The sequence below is a fragment of the Suncus etruscus genome, chromosome 8 (genome assembly GCF_024139225.1).
Source record: "Suncus etruscus isolate mSunEtr1 chromosome 8, mSunEtr1.pri.cur, whole genome shotgun sequence".
Taxonomy (NCBI): Eukaryota; Metazoa; Chordata; class Mammalia; order Eulipotyphla; family Soricidae; genus Suncus; species Suncus etruscus.
The window spans coordinates 4,138,114-4,156,073 of NC_064855.1; the positions used below are offsets into that span (position 1 = coordinate 4,138,114).

The window sequence follows — 17,960 nt, forward strand, 5'->3', positions numbered from 1 at the left end:
TCAGAATAAGGAAATTTAGGGGCCGGAGAGCTAGCACAGTGGTAGGGCGTTTGCCTTGCATGCCGCCCACCTGGGATGGATCCAGATTTGATTCCTGGCATCTCATATGGTCCCTTGAGCCTGCCAGGATCGATTTCTGAGTGCAGAGCCAGGAGTAACCCTTGAGAGCTGCTGGGTGTGCCCCCAAAACCCAAAACCAAAACAAACTTGAACAAAGGAAGTACACTCCCAGCTGGTCCTGGCTGATCTCTCTGTGGCACTCTCCAAAAGGCAGGCTCCCCTTTTTGCATGAGCAACTGCAGCTGGACGCTACCTGCTATACCCTCTTGACAGAAAACTTATCAAACTTGACTTAACCTTATCAAACTGCCAAGCTACCAAATCTGTTCCAGATATACAGATCCTGGACTGTTGCTCACACATGGCACTAAGTGGCTCCTTGGTACAGTACGGGCAGAAGTGCTACTCTGGCATTGGGTGCCACACAGGCTCTCTTGGGGCTGGATGGTGCCAATAATGGTCATCTGGTGTGGGACCAGTAACTTGATTCTGTTGGGTTATCAATATCAATAGATTCAGGCCTGGAGGGAGATCAGGGAGATTCTCGGTGATCTGGTAGATCTCTCAGGAGAACTTCAGAAGACTACAGAGGAGAAAAGCAGGTTCAGCGCTAGGACAGCATGGCCCATGGGAGAGCCCAGAGCTTCCAGCTGTGCTGGGACTAAGTTTGGACTGGCTCATCTGAGAACCCCAGTGGAGGGGACACCAGAAATGTGGGGTGTCATTCAGGGAGATGGACATGGAGTTGGATGTGAAAGGAAAGTATCAGCATCCTGAGTCTCTGCCAGAGTGAAGGAACTGTCTTCTCCCAAACAGGCGCTTCCAGCTCATGCTGATTCAATGCCTGGTTTAAATTCTGGGTGGCGCTGAGGTGGTCATTTGGTACCTGTGCTCAGAATTCAGGGTAAAGAGAGTCTCAATTGGTTAACCAAGACAGTGATGAGTTCTAATCATTCTTTCAACAGTTTTGTCCTTGCTATTTTTGGGTCACATCCTGTGATGCTCTGGGCTTTACTCTTAGCTGAGATCATTGATCAGGGCTGGAAACTTATTGGGTAACAGGATCTGTGGGTTCACTGTATGCAAGGGAAGCACTTTACCCGTTGAACTGTCTCTTCAGCCCTTATATGGCTTAAAGGTTTTAATGTTTCAAAGGTATCTAGTTTAAAAGTATTCTCCTGTCTTTTAGTCTACAATTATAAGCTCAGTCAATGCAATCAGTACTATTTTTTTCTAAATATATATTAACTTTGGGAACTGCAAACTTAATAAAAGCATGAGTGCATATAATTGTACAGTTTAGTGGAAAAGTGCTTGGACAGTTAGGATCAAAGGAGAACAGAGGAGAAAAGTTATTTAAAATCGAAATTTAAGCAAGGATACTGACACCAAGAATCTCACAGTAACATTCTTGTATACTTGCAAATATTTTTAAAATATTTAAATATTTTAAAAATACACCAGGCGTGAACCCTGAGCACCTATCAGCACCAAAACAAAAACACTACCAAAATGCAAAGCTATTTTGCACTCCTTGCCATCGCCATTCGGGCCACCCTGCCTTCAACTTCCATCCGTCTCAGGATAGCTGGGAAAAGGGGAACCTGTGTGGCAAACTCTGAGAGGTGCAGATTCCACTTCTTCCAGTCCCCAGGACAAGTTTAAGGGGCGATGGGTGCAAAGAGGAGTGAGGATCTCGCAGGATCCTACACAGACCAACATGAAACGAGCCAGCATGCTCCAGAGCAGGCCCGGACCCGACAACTGCGCATGCTCCGCCGCTGGCTCAAGGCCCCGCCCCCCGCCGGAGGTCGCGATGGGCTGGTTGGCGAACGACCTGTCGTAAAGCGGCCGCCCAGCTTTACGGCAGCCCAACATGGCGGCGCCCAGCGGCCGGTTCGAAAGCGAGCAGAGCATCGCGGCGCGCAAGGAGCGGGCGCGGCTGGCCAGGGCCGAGCTGCTGCGCCAGGTAGCTCCGAGCGAGGGCCTGCTAGGGTCGTCGGGCCTCGCCCCCGGTGGCACCTCACCTGCCTGGGGGCCCACTGGGGACCCCGCGGACTCTGGGGGTGTCTCAGGCCGCTCTGTGTCTCTGTCTCTGCGTCTTTCTGTCTGCTTGTCTCTCTGTGTTTCTGTCTCTGTGTCTCTCTGTCTCTGTCTCTCTGTCTCTGTATCTGTCTTTCTCTCTGTGTCTCTGTATCTGTCTGCCTGTGTCTCTGTCTCTGTCTGTCTCTGTCTTTCTCTCTGTGTCTCTGTCTCTGTGTCTGTCTGCCTGTGTCTCTGTCTCTCTGTGTCTCTGTCTCTCTGCCTGTGCCTGTGTCTTTGTCTTTCTGTGTCTGTCTGCCTGTGTCTCTGTCTCTCTCTATGTCTGTCTCTCTCTGTGTCTGTCCATATCTGTCTGTGTCTTTGGGCCTGTGTGTCTCGGTGTCTCTGTCTCTGTGTCTGCCTGTTTCTCTGTCTCTCTGTGCCTCTGTCTCTCTGCCTGTGTCTGTGTCTATGTCTCTCTGTGTCTCTTTCTGTATCTCTGTCTCTCTGCCTGTGCCTGTCTGCCTCTGTCTGTGTCTCTGTCTTTCTGTGTCTGTCTGTCTGCCTGTGTCTCTGTCTCTCTCTGTGTCTGTCCATATCTGTCTGTGTCTTTGGGCCTGTGTCTCTGCATTTCTGTCTGCCTGTGTCTGTGTCTATCTTCCTATGTCTGTCTCTGTGTGTGTGTCTGACTCTGTGTGTGTCTGTCTCTTTGTGTCTATGTCTGTCTGTTTCTGTCTCTCTGTGTCTGTCTGTCTGCCTGTGTCTGTCACTGTGTGTGTCTGTTTGTCTCTGTGTCTTTCCATGTCTGTGTGTGTGTGCCTGTGTTTCTGTGTCTTCTCTGTGTTGTCTCTCTGTGTCTGTCTATGTTTCTCTGTGTCTGTCTCTCTTTGTCTGTCTCTGTGTCTGTGTCTGTCTGTGTCTGCCTGCCTGTGTCTGTCTCTGCCTGTCTCTCTGTGTCTAGCTGTTTGTCGCTCTGTTTTCTTATCCCTTCAGCCAAGCAGTCGTGACATTTCTAATCAGGTCCCAGGGGCTCACTTTCAAGGTTCTCGGCCCCCTAATCACCGTCCTACACCCCGGCTTTTGTCATTCTCGGTCCTTGCAGCTGCTAGATCTGGCCTGAGAACCTTGGTTTGGCGAGGCTCATGCCAGGTGTCCCAGAGTGTGGGAGCTGCCTTCCTGCCTGCCCCACTCATCTTCTCTGGACTCAGCGATGTCGATTCCAGGCTACTTTGCCAATGAATTCATGACCCAGACAAACAGACAAACATCTAGAAAGTCCAGCCCCTTCACAAATTTGCAGATGTCCTAGTGGAATCGTAGCGAAGTTAGGTGAAGGATGTGGGGAATATAACATCTGTGATGAACTGACAAGTTATAAGACAGACATGTGGCAGTTGAAGGAGGGCAGCGTTATTCCTTGTAAGGAAACGTGGGTTCACACACGAGTTTTTGGATTTGGGTTGGTTTCAGTGTCAAACCCTGTTGACACATGGCCTGGCGGTCTCAGCTGGCAGTACTGGGGGACCTTGCAGCGTGGGTGCAGGGCTCCCACAGGCAAAGCTCTTGCTCCAGCTCACTGACCGCTCCCCTGTCCAGGGGTTTTGCTTTTGTTTGTTCAAAACTCGTTAAATGCAGTTGAGGAGCCTGTTAGAGGAAGCAGAAAGGAGACAGAGCAAGCTCGGTCAATATGACAGTTTTGGGCAATGGGTCAATGTGCATCTGAAGAGCTTTTGATCCTGCTCTGACTTATGCATAAGTGATATTGTGTCTAGAAATTCTTTCATCAAGGCAAATAGTGCTCAGGGGTGCTGAGGACCACTTTCTGTGATACTTGGCTTTTGTGCAGGCCTGGCAGTCATTGCTCCCCCTAGCATTGTCTTGTGTGGATGTGCAGGGACCCCCCCGCCCCCAGGGGCCTCATGTCTCTTTTTTGGAAGATGTAGGCTATGGAAGCTACCACAAATTTTACCATAGAGACAGAATTTGAGAAGGACCATATCTGACTTGAAAGGGCAAGAACAGTGTTTAGGAAGAACTTATTCTATTGACTTTTAACGAAGGAACGGTATTTTTTGGCAATAGCATGGTTTGTTTTTAGGAAGATATTTTTTCCTAAAAAATAAGAGGTATGGACATTGCAGATAAAAAGGCAAGAAAATCCTTCTGCAGACTGCTCAGGCCAGAGTAGTGGAATGATGAAGATGAAGAGATGGAAGTACACTGAAGACAGGCAGCAGCGTAAGAGAGGAAGAGAGAGAATAGGGGCCAGAATTCCTGAATGGCAACTCAATTAACTAGAGACTGATGGTGTGGTGAGAGAGGGGATAGGAAATCTGGTTCAGATGTGAACTGGAACCCCTGAAGGGAGGGATCCAAAGGGCCTGCCTCTCCTCCCCTTTCCTGTTGCTGGAAAAAAGCACTTTGTCCCATTGTAGAATTGCCTTAATGTTTTAACATTAACAATAGCCATTAATGGGGCCAGAGAGATAGCTCGGAGGTACGGCATTTACTTTGCATGTAGCAGGTCGGTGGTTCGAATTCTGGCATCCTATATGGTCCCCTGAGCCTGCCAGAAGTGATTTCTGAGCATAACCCCTGAGCGCTGCCTGGTGTGACCCAAAAACCAAAAACCGGGCCCGGAGAGATAGCACAGCGGCGTTTGCCTTGCAAGCAGCCGATCCAGGACCAAAGGTGGTTGGTTCGAATCCTGGTGTCCCATATGGTCCCCCGTGCCTGCCAGGAGCTATTTCTGAGCAGACAGCCAGGAGTAACCCCTGAGCACCGCCGGGTGTGGCCCAAAAACAAAAACAAAAACAAACCAAAAACCAAAAAAAAAAAATAGCGATTAATATTGTGGAAGAGAAGAATTTTTTATTTTTGGTTTCTATTTTTATATTTACAGTTTGGTACAAATTCTTGGTAAGGAGTAGAAGATTGAAGAGAACTTAATTTGGAAGTGGGGACGTTTAAATTTCTTTTACGTTGGATTTTGTGAAAATCACTTGGATTAATTTTTACTTTTTCTAGGCTAAGGCTAATTTTGAAAAAGAAGAAAGGTGCGAAGAACTGAAACGACTTCGGGGTGAGGATACATGGATGCTCCCTGATGTGAATGAGAGAATTGAACAGTTCTCACAGGTGAATATAAATTTTAAAAAAGCATTTTAAATTTAATGGTTTGTTTGGCTTTTGGTGGGGAGAAGGGAATCTTGTTTTTTTTTCACACGATTTTAAATTTATATTATTATGGGCTAATAACTGTAAATATTTTCATGTAGTAGAAGAATATAAACATTTGTATATATGATTTATATGTACACATATAAAATCTCAAATGAATTTATAAATGAAGCAAAAAATTCCCTCATGGTTTTTTAGTAAAATTTCTAAAGTTTAATGATTTATTAATTGTATATTTGTATCAGCATGAAATGGCCTTGAAGGTCTTATTTATTTTATGGAATAACTTAGTTGTTTTGGAAGACAGATTCCCCTTCCCAATAATTTGCTTTAAAAGTAATATAAAAATAGGGGCCGGAGAGATAGCATAGAGGTAAGGCGTTTGCCTTGCATGCAGAAGGTCGGTGGTTTGAATCCTAGCGTCCCATATGGTCCCCTGAGCCTGCCAGGAGTGATTTCTGAGCATAGAGCCAGGAGTAACCCCTGAGTGCTACCGGGTGTGACCCAACCTACCCCCCAAAAAAAAGTAATATAAAAATAAATTTTTATTTTTGGGGCCACACCTGGTGACTCTCAAGGGTTACTCCTGACTATGTGCTCAGAATCGCCCTGGCTTGGGGGGCCATATGGGAATCCGGGGGATCAAACTGTGGTCTGTCCTAGGTTAGCGTGTCCAAGGCAGTAGCCTTATCACTTGTGCTAACTTTTAAGCCCCAAAACTAAATTTCTTTCCTCTCCAAATGATTATAGGAACACTCTCTGAAAAAAAAGAAGAAAAAAGACAAACATTCAAAGAAAGCAAAGAAAGAGAAGAAAAAAAAGAACAAGAAACAGAAATATGAAAAAAATGAGTCAACAGATAGTTCATCAGTAAGTATATGTTGAAACTATCCAAAAAAACTGCTTGAGGAAATTGTCTATAAAGGAATTATATGGGCATGAGAGATAGATAGTACAGAGGGTAAGGTGCATGCTTTGTATCCAAGAGACCCTGATTAGAACCCTTGCATGACATGGTCCCTTAGGTGCCACCTAATGTGGCCTTGGAGCCCTCTGAGCTATGCACGAGTGGCCTTGGTAATTCCTGGCATCACAAGGCCAGAGCAGTAGTACATTATTGGACTCTAATACTAAGTCACAGATCCAGTTAGCCAAATATGTGGAAGGGTCCCTCGTGCCTCCTCGTTATCCCTCATACCTCAAGAAGGGAAGAATATATGGCAAAAGGAACAATAATTATGTAGGCTTTCACACAAATACATTACTCATTAAAATTGTTTATTTTCAAGGTATTTGAAGAAATTTTTAAATATATTAAAATTAAAAGCCAAGTTTTGAAAAAGTGAAAACAGAATTTTTATATGAGAGTTTATAAATCTGAGAATTTCATCTTTGTGCTCCATGTCCTTAGAGCTCTGAAGAAGAATGGGTTGAGGCAGATCCTCTGCCCCAGGCTCCGGCCAAGGAGAAGGCCTGGAAGGTAAAAGATGGAAAGTCAGAGAAAGAAGCTGATCAGGATGTCCAGGTAAGTCATCTGGTTTGAAATGAAGAATTGTGTGGACTTTAAGGAGCAGGTGCATGGTGAAGTATGCATATTTTTTCTTTTTTTTTGGCGGGGGGGGGGGGTTTGGGCCACACCCAGCAGCGCTCAGGGGTTACTCCTGGCTCCATGCTCAGAAATCGCCCCCTGGCAGGCACAGGGGACCATATGGGATGCCGGGATTTGAACCACCATCCTTCTGCATGCAAGGCAAACGCCTTACCTCTATGCTATCTTTTCGGCCTCTGAACTGTGCATCTTAACTTTTTTGAATCTTACTTTTTATTTTTTTTTTATAAACTTTATTTATTTATTGCTTGGTTGGTTTTTGGGCCACACCCAGCGGTGCTCAGGGTTACTCCTGCCTCTGCACTCAGAAATAACCCCCGGTAGGCTGTGGGACCATATGGGATGCTGGGAATCGAACCAGGTTCCTCCCAGGTCAGCTGCATGCAAGGCAAATGCCCTACCACTATTTTATCTCTCCGTACCCTGAATCTTACTTTTCAAGCAAATTATTGGGGGGAGGTTGGAATCTGTGTTTCTTCAGTAGTCAGAGATGCTTCATTGAGTCTGCAGCTCCCTGGGAGAGCTAGGCCTGATCCTGGCTTTCAGCTGCCCATTGGTCCCTTGTTTTCAGCTGTCCTGCAAATGTGGACCAGTCGAGGTAATTTAAATGACCACAGAATTTCCACGAAAATTGGTGAAAAAAATTATATTTAAAAATGAATACACAACTACGGTTAGAACACATGTTTGTTTTTTATTTATGCTTTATTTCTCCTCTCTTCACTGGCCCTCTGGTATAAATAGGTTGAAATCCATCACTTTTGAGAGTTTCTTCCCTTGGTTGTCACTGGAGAAATGACACTTTCTTAACAGTGCTCTTATCTCTGACTGTGCTCTGTGAGGAGTGTTGCCATCTTTCTTTACTTTCTGTCCTGCTCTTACTAATATATGTATGTAGTTCAGCATTTTGCAGTTTGCATATTGTTGAATCAAATAATTAAAGATGGTGGTGGATGGAGATGGATGGGGAAGGATGCCTTGGTCCTTAGGCCCCAGCCACGTGGCTTCATCCCCCATCAACCTGCGGGTCTGGGGTCCAGGAAAGCGACGGGTATTGAACTCACTCACAGGCAGGCATCAGGAAGCATCAGCTTTATTCATCCCTATCCACCACATGTGTGTGGCCTACATCATAACCTTTCAAGCATTCAGCCATTCTTAGCTAGCCCTGCGTCTTAACTCCTTTCAGCCATCTTCCTTTGACCTCCATGCTGGTCAAAGACCAAAAGAGGCAAAGACCCAAAAGCCAGAGCGCCCAGCAGGGCAGAACCCCCTAATCCCCTGGCTCAAAGGCTTATCTACCTTTTCCAAGACCCCTCCCTGGAATGGGCGGGGTCTTGCAGGTAAGGTCACACATAATATCTGGTTCCCAAGACCCCTCCTAGAAATGGGTGGGTCTCAGGTAGCTACACCTAAATCCAGGGTGGAGTTACAGCATATGGGAAAGCATGAAGTGTGTGCACTGTTAACTGTGCAAAGGATGTTTGTGAAAGGATGTTTGAGAGCCTGCATTGGTAGGCTCAGGGCTGGACTCAAGCTTTTAGGCCTTCGTTTTTATGGTTAAGTTCTAATCTGTTTAGATCAAAGTAACTCTCTTCCTTGGTTTTGTGTCCAACAGAGAGATGAGTGGATGACCGTTGATTTCATGTCTGTTAAGACCGTGTCGTCGTCATCACTCAAAGCTGAAAAGGAGACCAGAAGGAAAATGGACCAGGAAAGGGCTGAGGCCCTTGCCCAGGTAACTGACTCCCGGGGAGAGAAGCTCCTTCCTGATTGAACTTTGGGGAATTGTAAGAGGATTGTATCTTGCAGTAAAATTACACTTGCCCTTTTATTTTATTTATTTTATTTTTTTGGTTTTTGGGCCACACTCAGTGACTCTCAAGGGTTACTCCTGGATATGTGCTCAGAAATTTACCCCTGGCTTGGGGGACCATATGGGACATCAGGGGATTGAACTGAAGTTTGTCCTAGGTTAGCGTATGCGAGGAAAACGCCTTACCACCTGTGCCACCCGCTCTGGCCACTATTTTATTTTATTTTTTTTTTTTGTTTTTTGGGCCACACCCAGTGACGTTCAGGGGCTATGCGCTCAGAAATTGCTCCTGGCTCAGGAGACCATATGGGATGCTGGGGTATCGAACTAGAGTCTATCCTGGGCCTGCACATGCAAGGCAAATGCGCTACCTCTGCACCACGGCTTTGGCCCTTTGCCCTTTTATTTTCTATGGTATATAATAAAATTAGTGCAAACACTTAGAAAAAGAGTTATAATTTTTTTTTTTTTTTGCTTTTGGACCACACCTGGCAGTGTTCTTTAAAACTAGCTTCCTGTAGGAAACTTTATTTTTAACTGTAGTTTAGGTAACATTGTTGTATTACATCATTTGTCATGGTTTTGAAGAAGCAAGTTACTGTTCCTTCACCACCACCAAAGTGCCCCGAGACCAATCGCCCCGCCCCCATCCTTACATCACCTGGCTCTATCTCTTTCCCTCCCCGTTCCCCCAATACAACTTTGGTAATCTTGGTTCTGCAATCAAAGGCTGAAAGTTTGTTCTCAATCAGTATTATCTGTTGTTTTATTTCTCTGTAGACATCTGTGCTGTGTTCATACCCTGACTATTATCCCAAGTGCTGCAGTAAATGTGGGTGTGCAGATGTCTTTTTGAATTAATGTTTTAATGTTTGGGGGTTAGGTGCCCAAAAGTGGAATTGGAGAGCCATAAGGAAACCTTTTTCTTTTTTGTTTGTTTACTTTTGGCCAAACCTGGCAGTGCGTAGGATCTATTCCTGGTTCAGTGCTCTGGGATCACTGTTGGTGGTACTTAGGGGACCTTTTACAGTGTTGGGGTCAAACATGGGTTGGGTATATGCAGGCAAAGTGCTTAACTATCTCTCTGGCCTTTATGCTTGCCCCGTTGAAGAATATCCATGCTTAGATGTAGTAATTCTTTGGTTCTTGCTTAAGTAAGAGTTTCTTTGGTGTGTGTAGAAATCAACTCTCCCAGTCAATGAGATGAGCCAATTTCAAACAGCTGCTTATTGATTTGGATGTGTTGTTCAGGATGTTGTTATAGTTTGTCAAATGACAAATATTTGGCTTATCTTGAGGAAAAAAATGTGACCCTTAAAATTCACCCCTCCCCCATTTTTGCTTTTGCCACATAGGGATGCTGAAGGGCTATTTTCTTTTTTCTTTTGGTTTTTGGGCCACACCCAGCATTGCTCAGGGGTTACTCCTGGCTGTCTGCTTAGAAATAGCTCCTGGCAGGCACGGGGGACCATATAGGACACCGGGATTCGAACCAACCACCTTTGGTTCTGGATCGGCTGCTTGCAAGGCAAACGCCGCTGTGCTATCTCTCCGGGCCCTGAAGGGCTATTTTCAGTGTGGTGTTTGGAGGTTATTTCTGGCAGTCCTTGGGGACCATGCAAAGCATGTGCAAAAGCAGGTGCCATTTTCCTGGTCTGGTACTGTAGCATGAAATAATTAACGATGGGGCTGGATGGCAATGGATGGAGGCCTTTGTGCTTAGGCCCCAGCCACGTGGCTTCATCCCCATCCAGCTGGCAAATTCCAGGCCCAGGTAATCGGCGTAATCAAAACTTACTCACAGGCAGGCTTTAGGAAGAATCATCTTTATTCAGGCCCTATTCACCACATGTGTGTGGCCTATCTCATAACCTTTTAAGCACTAGTTATTCTTGGCCCTGCATCTAAACTCCTTTCAGCCATCTTCCCTTTGGGCTCCATGCTGGTCAAAGACCAAAACACAGAAACCCAAAAGCCAGAGCGCCCAGCAGCGCAGAACGGGCAAAGAGCCAAAAGGGCCAAAAAGCCAAAAGGCCCAAAAGCCCGAATTCCCTTGGTCCAAGCCTTATATAACATTTCCCAGACCCCTCCCAGAAATGGGAGGGTCTAGCAGGTAAGGTTACACCTACTATCCGGTTTCCAAGACCCCTCCCAGAAGTGGGTGGGTCTAGGGTCTTAAATAGGTACACCCACATGGTACCTTCAGATATTTTGTCTTGGGATCAGGGAGAACCCCACTAATGCATATGGTCCCGAGCATCACCATGTGTGATCACTGAGCACAGAGCCAGGAGTAAGCCCTCAGTCACCACTGGGTGTCATCCTCCATTCCCAATTTGATTTTCTTGGAGATGGCAGTAAAATCATTGAATGAATCTTAGTTTCGACACTCTTTTTTTGGTTTTGGTTTTTGGGCCACACCCGGCAGCGCTCAGGCAGTAGTACTCCTGGCTCTACACTCAGAAATCACTCCTGGCAGGCGCGGGGACCATATGGGATACCGGGATTCAAACCACCGTCCTTCTGCATGGAAGGCAAACGCCTTACTGCTGTACTATCTCTCCGGCCCCAGTCTCAACACTCTTAATAAAAAATTTTCAAAAAGCATGTTTTAAGAATAATTAAATATTCCAGATTACAACTATTAACTGCCTTAGATTTATTACTTGGTGATATTTTTAGATGACTTGTTTCTAAATGATGACTTTTGAAAATGTTTTATTCTAGTCTAGACTTCAAGAAAGAGAACTGAACCCCTATTGGAAGGATGGTGGGACGGGTTTGCCCCCAGAAGACTGCAGGGTGTCATCAGTCACAAAAGGTAACTCTGAGCTGGTCCGAGTGCAGTGGTGTTTACAATTAATTGATCACAGCCAGTTACAGATTTCTTAGTTCCTTCTCCACTCCCACTGCTTCACTTGACCAGCCTTAAAATAAAAAAAAAGGTAACTGCATTAGTCTACAGGCCTCTCTCAGAACTTACTATTCCAAAGAGAATGACTTGAGTAGGTTGGCAAGATGATAAGAAATTTCAGAAATGCTTAATAGGGGCTAGAGTAATAGTAAGTGGGTAGGGCACTTACCTTTCACGAAGTTAATCTGGATTCCATTCCAAGCATCCCATGTAGTCCCCTAAGCACTGCTAGGAGTGATTTTTTATTTGTTTGTTTGTTTTTTGGTTTTTGGGTCACACCCGGCATTGCTCAGGGGTTACTCCTGGCTGTCTGCTCAGAAATAGCTCCTGGCAGGCACGGGGGACCATATGGGACACTGGGATTCGAACCAACCACCTTTGGTCCTGGATCGGCTGCTTGCAAGGCAAACGCCGCTGTGCTATCTCTCCAGGCCCAGGAGTGATTTTTGAGTGAAGAGCCAGGAGTAACCTCTGAGCACTGCCAGGTGCGGTCCAAAATCCAAAAATAAAAAAAAGTTTTTTTTTGTTTTGAGGACCAAACCTGGCAGTGCTTAAGGAACCAAAAAGGATCCCTGGGATTGAACTGTGTGTAAGAGGGTTGGTGTATGTGCAGGCACTCTACCCACTGTACTGTCTTCAGCCCTAGGAAGATTATTTTAAGATAGGCTTGGGATAAAATTGATTAAATATGCAGTTTTATACCTGGCAAAAATTTGATATTCAAGTTTCTATTTTGAATGGGCTAATATTCAGTCAATAATAATGGGTCACTAGATGTGATAATGTTTTGGTTATGTTCTATAATAAAATGTTGAAAGTTTCAAATATGGACCATAACTGAGAGGCCCGGAGCACATGCTTTTACTGCAGGGACCCCGGTTTCAATCCCTGGTTCCCAACCAGGTCTCCCTGGTCTCCCGACGCCTACGGGAGTGCCCCTTGCTCTTCACTCCAGGAGTGGCCTGTTCACCATCAGATGTAGCTGAAAGCAAACAAAAATCCAAGGAAGGACCAAGTCTATGCATTTCATGAAAATTTTGTGTAAATAGCAAAGATATGATTTATTATCTTCAGAAGTTCTCACTTCACGACATCCAGAAGATTGGTACTGGCCTTACCACAGTCCTTAGGGTAGTGCTCTTCCTGTCCAGCAGATGGAGACAGCATATTTTTGACACAGTCATATCTTGAGTAGTGAGGTGCCGCGGAGTGTTTGGTGGTAATGGGGTGGAGATCTGATTTGAATCATAGCAACCCAGTATATAGAATCTCATATGGTGGTTTAACATTCTGTCTTCTTGTTCTTGGGATTTCTCAGTAAAATTTTTTTATTTTTGTCTACAGTCATTCTTGGTCATTTGGAAGATATATATATATTTTTAATTTTTTTATTTTAATTATGACAACAAAGATGCAAAGAAAGAGGACAGGGTAAAGTTACAGTGGAAGCCCAATCACCCATAAACAGAATTCTCGGTAGTCCCATCGATGATATCCCAGCCTTGAACTTTCAGCCAAAGAAAATTAAGAAAAACAAAACTGAACCCATGTACAATACAATTACTTTGTCCCTCAAATCCCCAGTTGTAGTACATACTATTTCTTAGCAGCACACAATATAATCTAAAGACATTAGACTTATGTAACTCCTTAAACATTGAGGGCAAAGTACATTTCTCTAGTTCCATGCACATGCTTAGTAGTTTAAGTTAACCTCAAAAGTTTTAGTGGGTTGTTTTTCTTAAGGATTGGAGTCAAGGGAACATAGTAAAAAATGGTATTAAAGTGGCATTTGTTTGCATAGGCCCACCAAAACATAAGGGACATGGAAAGACAAATTATGATCTAAATACAAGGAGACCCTACCCCTGAAGTTTCCTGGCACAGGACTGACTCTAGGCTCCAGGCAAACTAGTTTGTTCAATTCAAGTCATCGTCTGTAGTGGCAATACACCTCCATTCCTCACATAGTCTCTGTTGTTGGTATCATGCTTCTGTATTAAAGATCCTGGAGTCTGCATATCCCATATTGCAGTCAGGATGGTGCAGAGCATCCTCTCGTTTCACCTCACACTTAAGGGGCACTAGAGAGAACCATGTCCTGTAGAGCAGGTCATTGTTGTTGTCAAGTCTTCTCAGTGTAAACGGAAGTCTCTTTTAGGAGGTCGATGTCAGACCCTTGGTAGAGTCTTTCCTGGTAGAGGACTGCTTCCAGCTGTTGCTATAAAAGACCTTGAATGTTTCGTAAATAGCTTGCCTGGTTCCGGCGTGAATGGAGGATGGCCATTCTTCTGAGGCCTGTGCCAGGTCATTATATCAATGTTCGGGGTGTAGGGTACATTGTACTGAGATTTATTAGATAAGAAATTATCTGTATGTATGGTGTTTTCCCATTTTAATGTGTCTATGCAAACAAGGATCAATGCCATGAAGCGTTATTGGTGCATCTGGAGGCAATAGGAGCAAGACCAGCAATTTCCATGACATAGTTCAATCATAGGCATCAAACTGAGGGACAGTTCCAACAACAATCCTTACTGAACAGCTTACAAAGAAAAGACAAGATGAAAAGTGGATAGAAACATCATGGTAGAAGAATATATAGAGAGTTACATCAGTTAAAGAAAATACCTATAAAATATTCAAAAGATATATGTGTTCAATTTGTGTCCTTCTAAATAGTTCTGGGATTTGTTAGATCTACTGTATGTCTTAGGTCAGAGATTAGAACTATGTGTTACTGAAGTTAAGAAGGGTAAATCTGGGGTACTGATGGTTGGGAGAAGCATATGTTCGCGCGGAGGCTAGCGCCCCCGCGCGGTTTGCAAAATATAGACTGTATGAAATTGCCAGTGACAGCCTGAGTATAGCTGAGCAGCTATCTGCCACCCACCAGATCAAACTCCACCCCCTAAGCCCCACCCTAGGCCAGTGTCCCGGCCCGGCCTGGGAGTGGGGAAAACCCAGGAAGATATATTTGTATTTGGAGGTCAGATTAGTCCCCGATGCTTCACTCTCCCCTGAGTATAGTTGGTGTGAGCATGAGGATGAGCACTGTGTCCCAAGCACGTGCACATCAGGCCTACCCCTTTAGGCTGCAGTGCTCCAGAGGTCCTCAGGCTGGAGCACACCTGGGAGATGCCCCCTCCCTCCTCCAATTTGTGTGTATTTGATGGAGCTGTAACCTCTGAGTTTTCTTACACTATTTTTTTATTATTTTTTTATTATTTTTGTTTTTTGGGTCACACCCGGTAGTGCTCAGGGGTTACTCCTGGATCTATGCTCAGAAATTGCTCCTGGCAGGCTGGAATTCTAACCACCATCCTTCTGCATGCAAGGCAAACCTTCATGCTATCTCTCTGGCCCCTCCTTGCACTATTTTATAGTGAGTGACCTCTGAGCATAGAGCTAGAAGTTATCCCTGAATACCACTGGGTGTGGCCCTAAAAAGAGAGAGATTTGTATATGTTAAAGGAATAATTTATATTTTGTCATAGAAAATAGTGATTTTGTCACACCACATGCAAAGTATAACTGACATTTTTTATTGGAATTTAGTTTCAGTAATAGAAGATGGTGGTTTGAGCTGGCTCAGGAAATCTTACCAAAGAATGAAGGAGCAAGCTGAGAAGCAAAATAGAAATTTTGAAGATGTTGTAGCTGAAAGATATGGGGTGAGTATGAGCATTAAGGAGGTCTGTATAGTCTTTTTAAGTTTTTTTTTTTTTTTTTTGTGGATTTTGGGCCATACCCGGTGGCGCTCAGAGGTTTGTTTACTCGTGCCTTTGTGCTCAGAAATCGCTCCTGACAGGCATGGAGAACCATATAGGGTGTGGGGATTGAACCTGGATCTGTCCTAGGTTGACTGTGTACAAGGCAAATGCCCTACCACTGTGCTATTGCTTCAGCCCTACAGATAGTTTTCTAAGTTATATGAGAAATAATATGTTTCACTTTGTCGCTGTATTATATGGTAAAAACTTTTTGAATAGAATTGCTATTCAAATCCATATACTGCTAAGAGATTTTTCGTTTTTCATTATCTTGTAAACTTAAGTAGCATATTTTTCTTGGTAAATGTCTAGAAAACTTAAGTATGTAAAAGTCAAGCTTGGGTTGTTTTATGTAAAAGTCTGATTTTCTCGTTGTAAGAATTTGAATGGCATCATACAGGAAAGCCTTCCTGAAGTAAGCTTCTGGAGGAAAGCAGTGTGGAAACTTAGTGCTTGTCAGAGCTTTTGCAGCCTTCCAAAATTGTTGTGTTTCTGGATTTGGGATATAATGTTCTGAAATAGTGGTCCTTCAGAACCAGCTCCCATTCACTAGTTTTGTCTTAATTTATTTTTAGTCACATCTCATTCCCCTTTTTTTCTTTTTCCCTAAATTCCCAGAGAAAACTATATCTAGGAAGACACACTATTTTGAAAATAATAGACAACCAAAAAATATAAATGAGAGAAAATCATCTATTGTCTTTAGAAGCTTTGTTAATATTTTTAGATAATTGGGCTGGAGAGATGGCATGGAGGTAAGGCTTTTGTCTTGCATGCACAAGGACAGTGGTTCGAATCCTGGCATCCTGTATGGTCCTCTGAGCCTGCCAGGAGTGATTTCTGAGCTTAGAGCCAGGAGTAACCCCTGAGCCCTGCCGGGTGTGACCCCAAAACCCAAAAAAAAATTTTTTTTATATAGTCAAAGTAATTTTTAAATATATATACTTCTTTATTTGGGGGTTTTGCATATTGATTGGGGTTTAGGAGCTGCGCCTAATTGGTGCTCAGGGTTACTCTTTACAGTGCTCTGGAGCCTCTGTGGTGGGAATTGAATCTGGGCCCCCTGAATGCAGAGTCCTTGCTCCAGCCACTGAGCCATTGAGTTGCCTTTCTGGCCCCTTGCTTATGTATGCTTCTAAGAGCACTTTTAGAGCACAAGGCTTACAAAACATATCCTGCTTTTTTTACTTATTCATATACTTAGTTGAATGCCAGTAGATACCTACATTTTAATATTTCAAATATATTTATGAATCAGCTATGTACAAGGCATGTGCCTTACTCATTGTACTATCTCTCTAGCTCAAAAATCCTCTGTTGTTTTTAAAAGCATTCTGATTTATAAAATTATTTATAGTTATAATGTTTCAGCACCAATCCCACCACCAGTGTCAATCTCCCTCCGCCAATGTTCCCAGAGTCCATCCTATGCCACCAACCCCTGCCCCAGCCTGCCAGCATAACCGGCCCATTCTTAAGTTTGGTTGTTAAGGTTTGCGTCTCTCGATTTTATTGTTGTTGACTGTGGCTTGGATATTTAATTCTGTCCTATCTTAACACCACCAATGCACCTGAGCCCCCATGACCACTGCCCCCCATTATTTCACATCCTCAAAGATCTCTTTTAAATGTTAGATAACTTGTTTCTTATTTTATTTTATTTTATTTATTTATTTATTTTTTGCTTTGTAGTCAATGGAAATATTTCAGTCAAAATTAGAAGAAGCTGAGAAAACTGCGTCTTCCAAGGAAGACTGTAGACGAGAGAGGTGGAGGAAACCAACATATTCTGATGAGGCACGAAATAGGGAAGAAAGTCGAAAATCAGACCAATTTAAGTATGACAGAAGCTCAAGGGACCATCGCAGCACAACAGATCTTGTGAACAGTAGCAGTAAAGAGAGGTTTGGTGATGAGAAAGCTGGTGGGCGAGGGCCTTTTGGAGCCCTGGGCAGGAGAGCGCCCAGTCCTCCGCCAAGGCAAGACTTCTCTTCTCTCAAAAATGCAAAATCGAGGTTCCTAAGGCCCTCTGATGATGATGAAGAATTGTCTTTTCATAGCAAGGGCAGAAACTCTGCGCCGTCCACACTGTCTTCTGGGTCACGTTCCCAGGATCCTGCTCACTGCAGTTTTCGCAAACCTGCTGAGAATAGCAAGGAAAGTTCTGCCTTGTGGAACGAATGTGACAGGAGCCGAGGGGACCAGAAACCTTCAAGTATCAGGCCAGTGGGAGCCGGCCCCAAAGTCAACCAGCAGCTTATTTCTGACAGGAGAGAAGAGATCCTGGGTGGGCGTCTTAGTGACAGTCCCGAGGGGAGCAGGCAGCACCGTGAAGAGCCCCCATCTGCCAGGTATTTAACTGTTTTCTTTCTAAGCTGCTAGATGACGTGGGAGAGCTGGAGAACCAAAAGGCTGTGTTTGATTCAGTTCCTATATGTGTATCCCATGGACACTTATCTGTTCTTCAAGTCTAAACTATCACACAAGCAGTCAGATAAATATATATACTTTTGGTATGTAGTTTATATTTTGCGAGCAACCTCTGATGGCAGACAGGAAATGCATAGTTAATAATTCAGTGTTTTG

The 17,960-nt window shown here is 44.2% G+C and overlaps 1 protein-coding gene across 1 annotated transcript in view; it reads left to right on the top strand.

Annotated features, from left to right (window-relative positions):
* Positions 1 to 1,870: 1,870 nt before the first annotated feature.
* The window catches only part of CWF19L2 (CWF19 like cell cycle control factor 2), a 62,049-nt gene continuing 45,959 nt past the window's right edge, over positions 1,871 to 17,960 (top strand). Inside the window, exons 1-8 of the mRNA XM_049778549.1 lie at positions 1,871 to 2,029; positions 5,110 to 5,220; positions 6,013 to 6,132; positions 6,674 to 6,787; positions 8,490 to 8,609; positions 11,415 to 11,508; positions 15,160 to 15,275; positions 17,067 to 17,725. Of these exons, the coding sequence (XP_049634506.1) occupies positions 1,937 to 2,029; positions 5,110 to 5,220; positions 6,013 to 6,132; positions 6,674 to 6,787; positions 8,490 to 8,609; positions 11,415 to 11,508; positions 15,160 to 15,275; positions 17,067 to 17,725 (1,427 nt within the window). The 5' untranslated portion in view covers positions 1,871 to 1,936. The remainder of the gene's footprint in view (positions 2,030 to 5,109; positions 5,221 to 6,012; positions 6,133 to 6,673; positions 6,788 to 8,489; positions 8,610 to 11,414; positions 11,509 to 15,159; positions 15,276 to 17,066; positions 17,726 to 17,960) is intronic.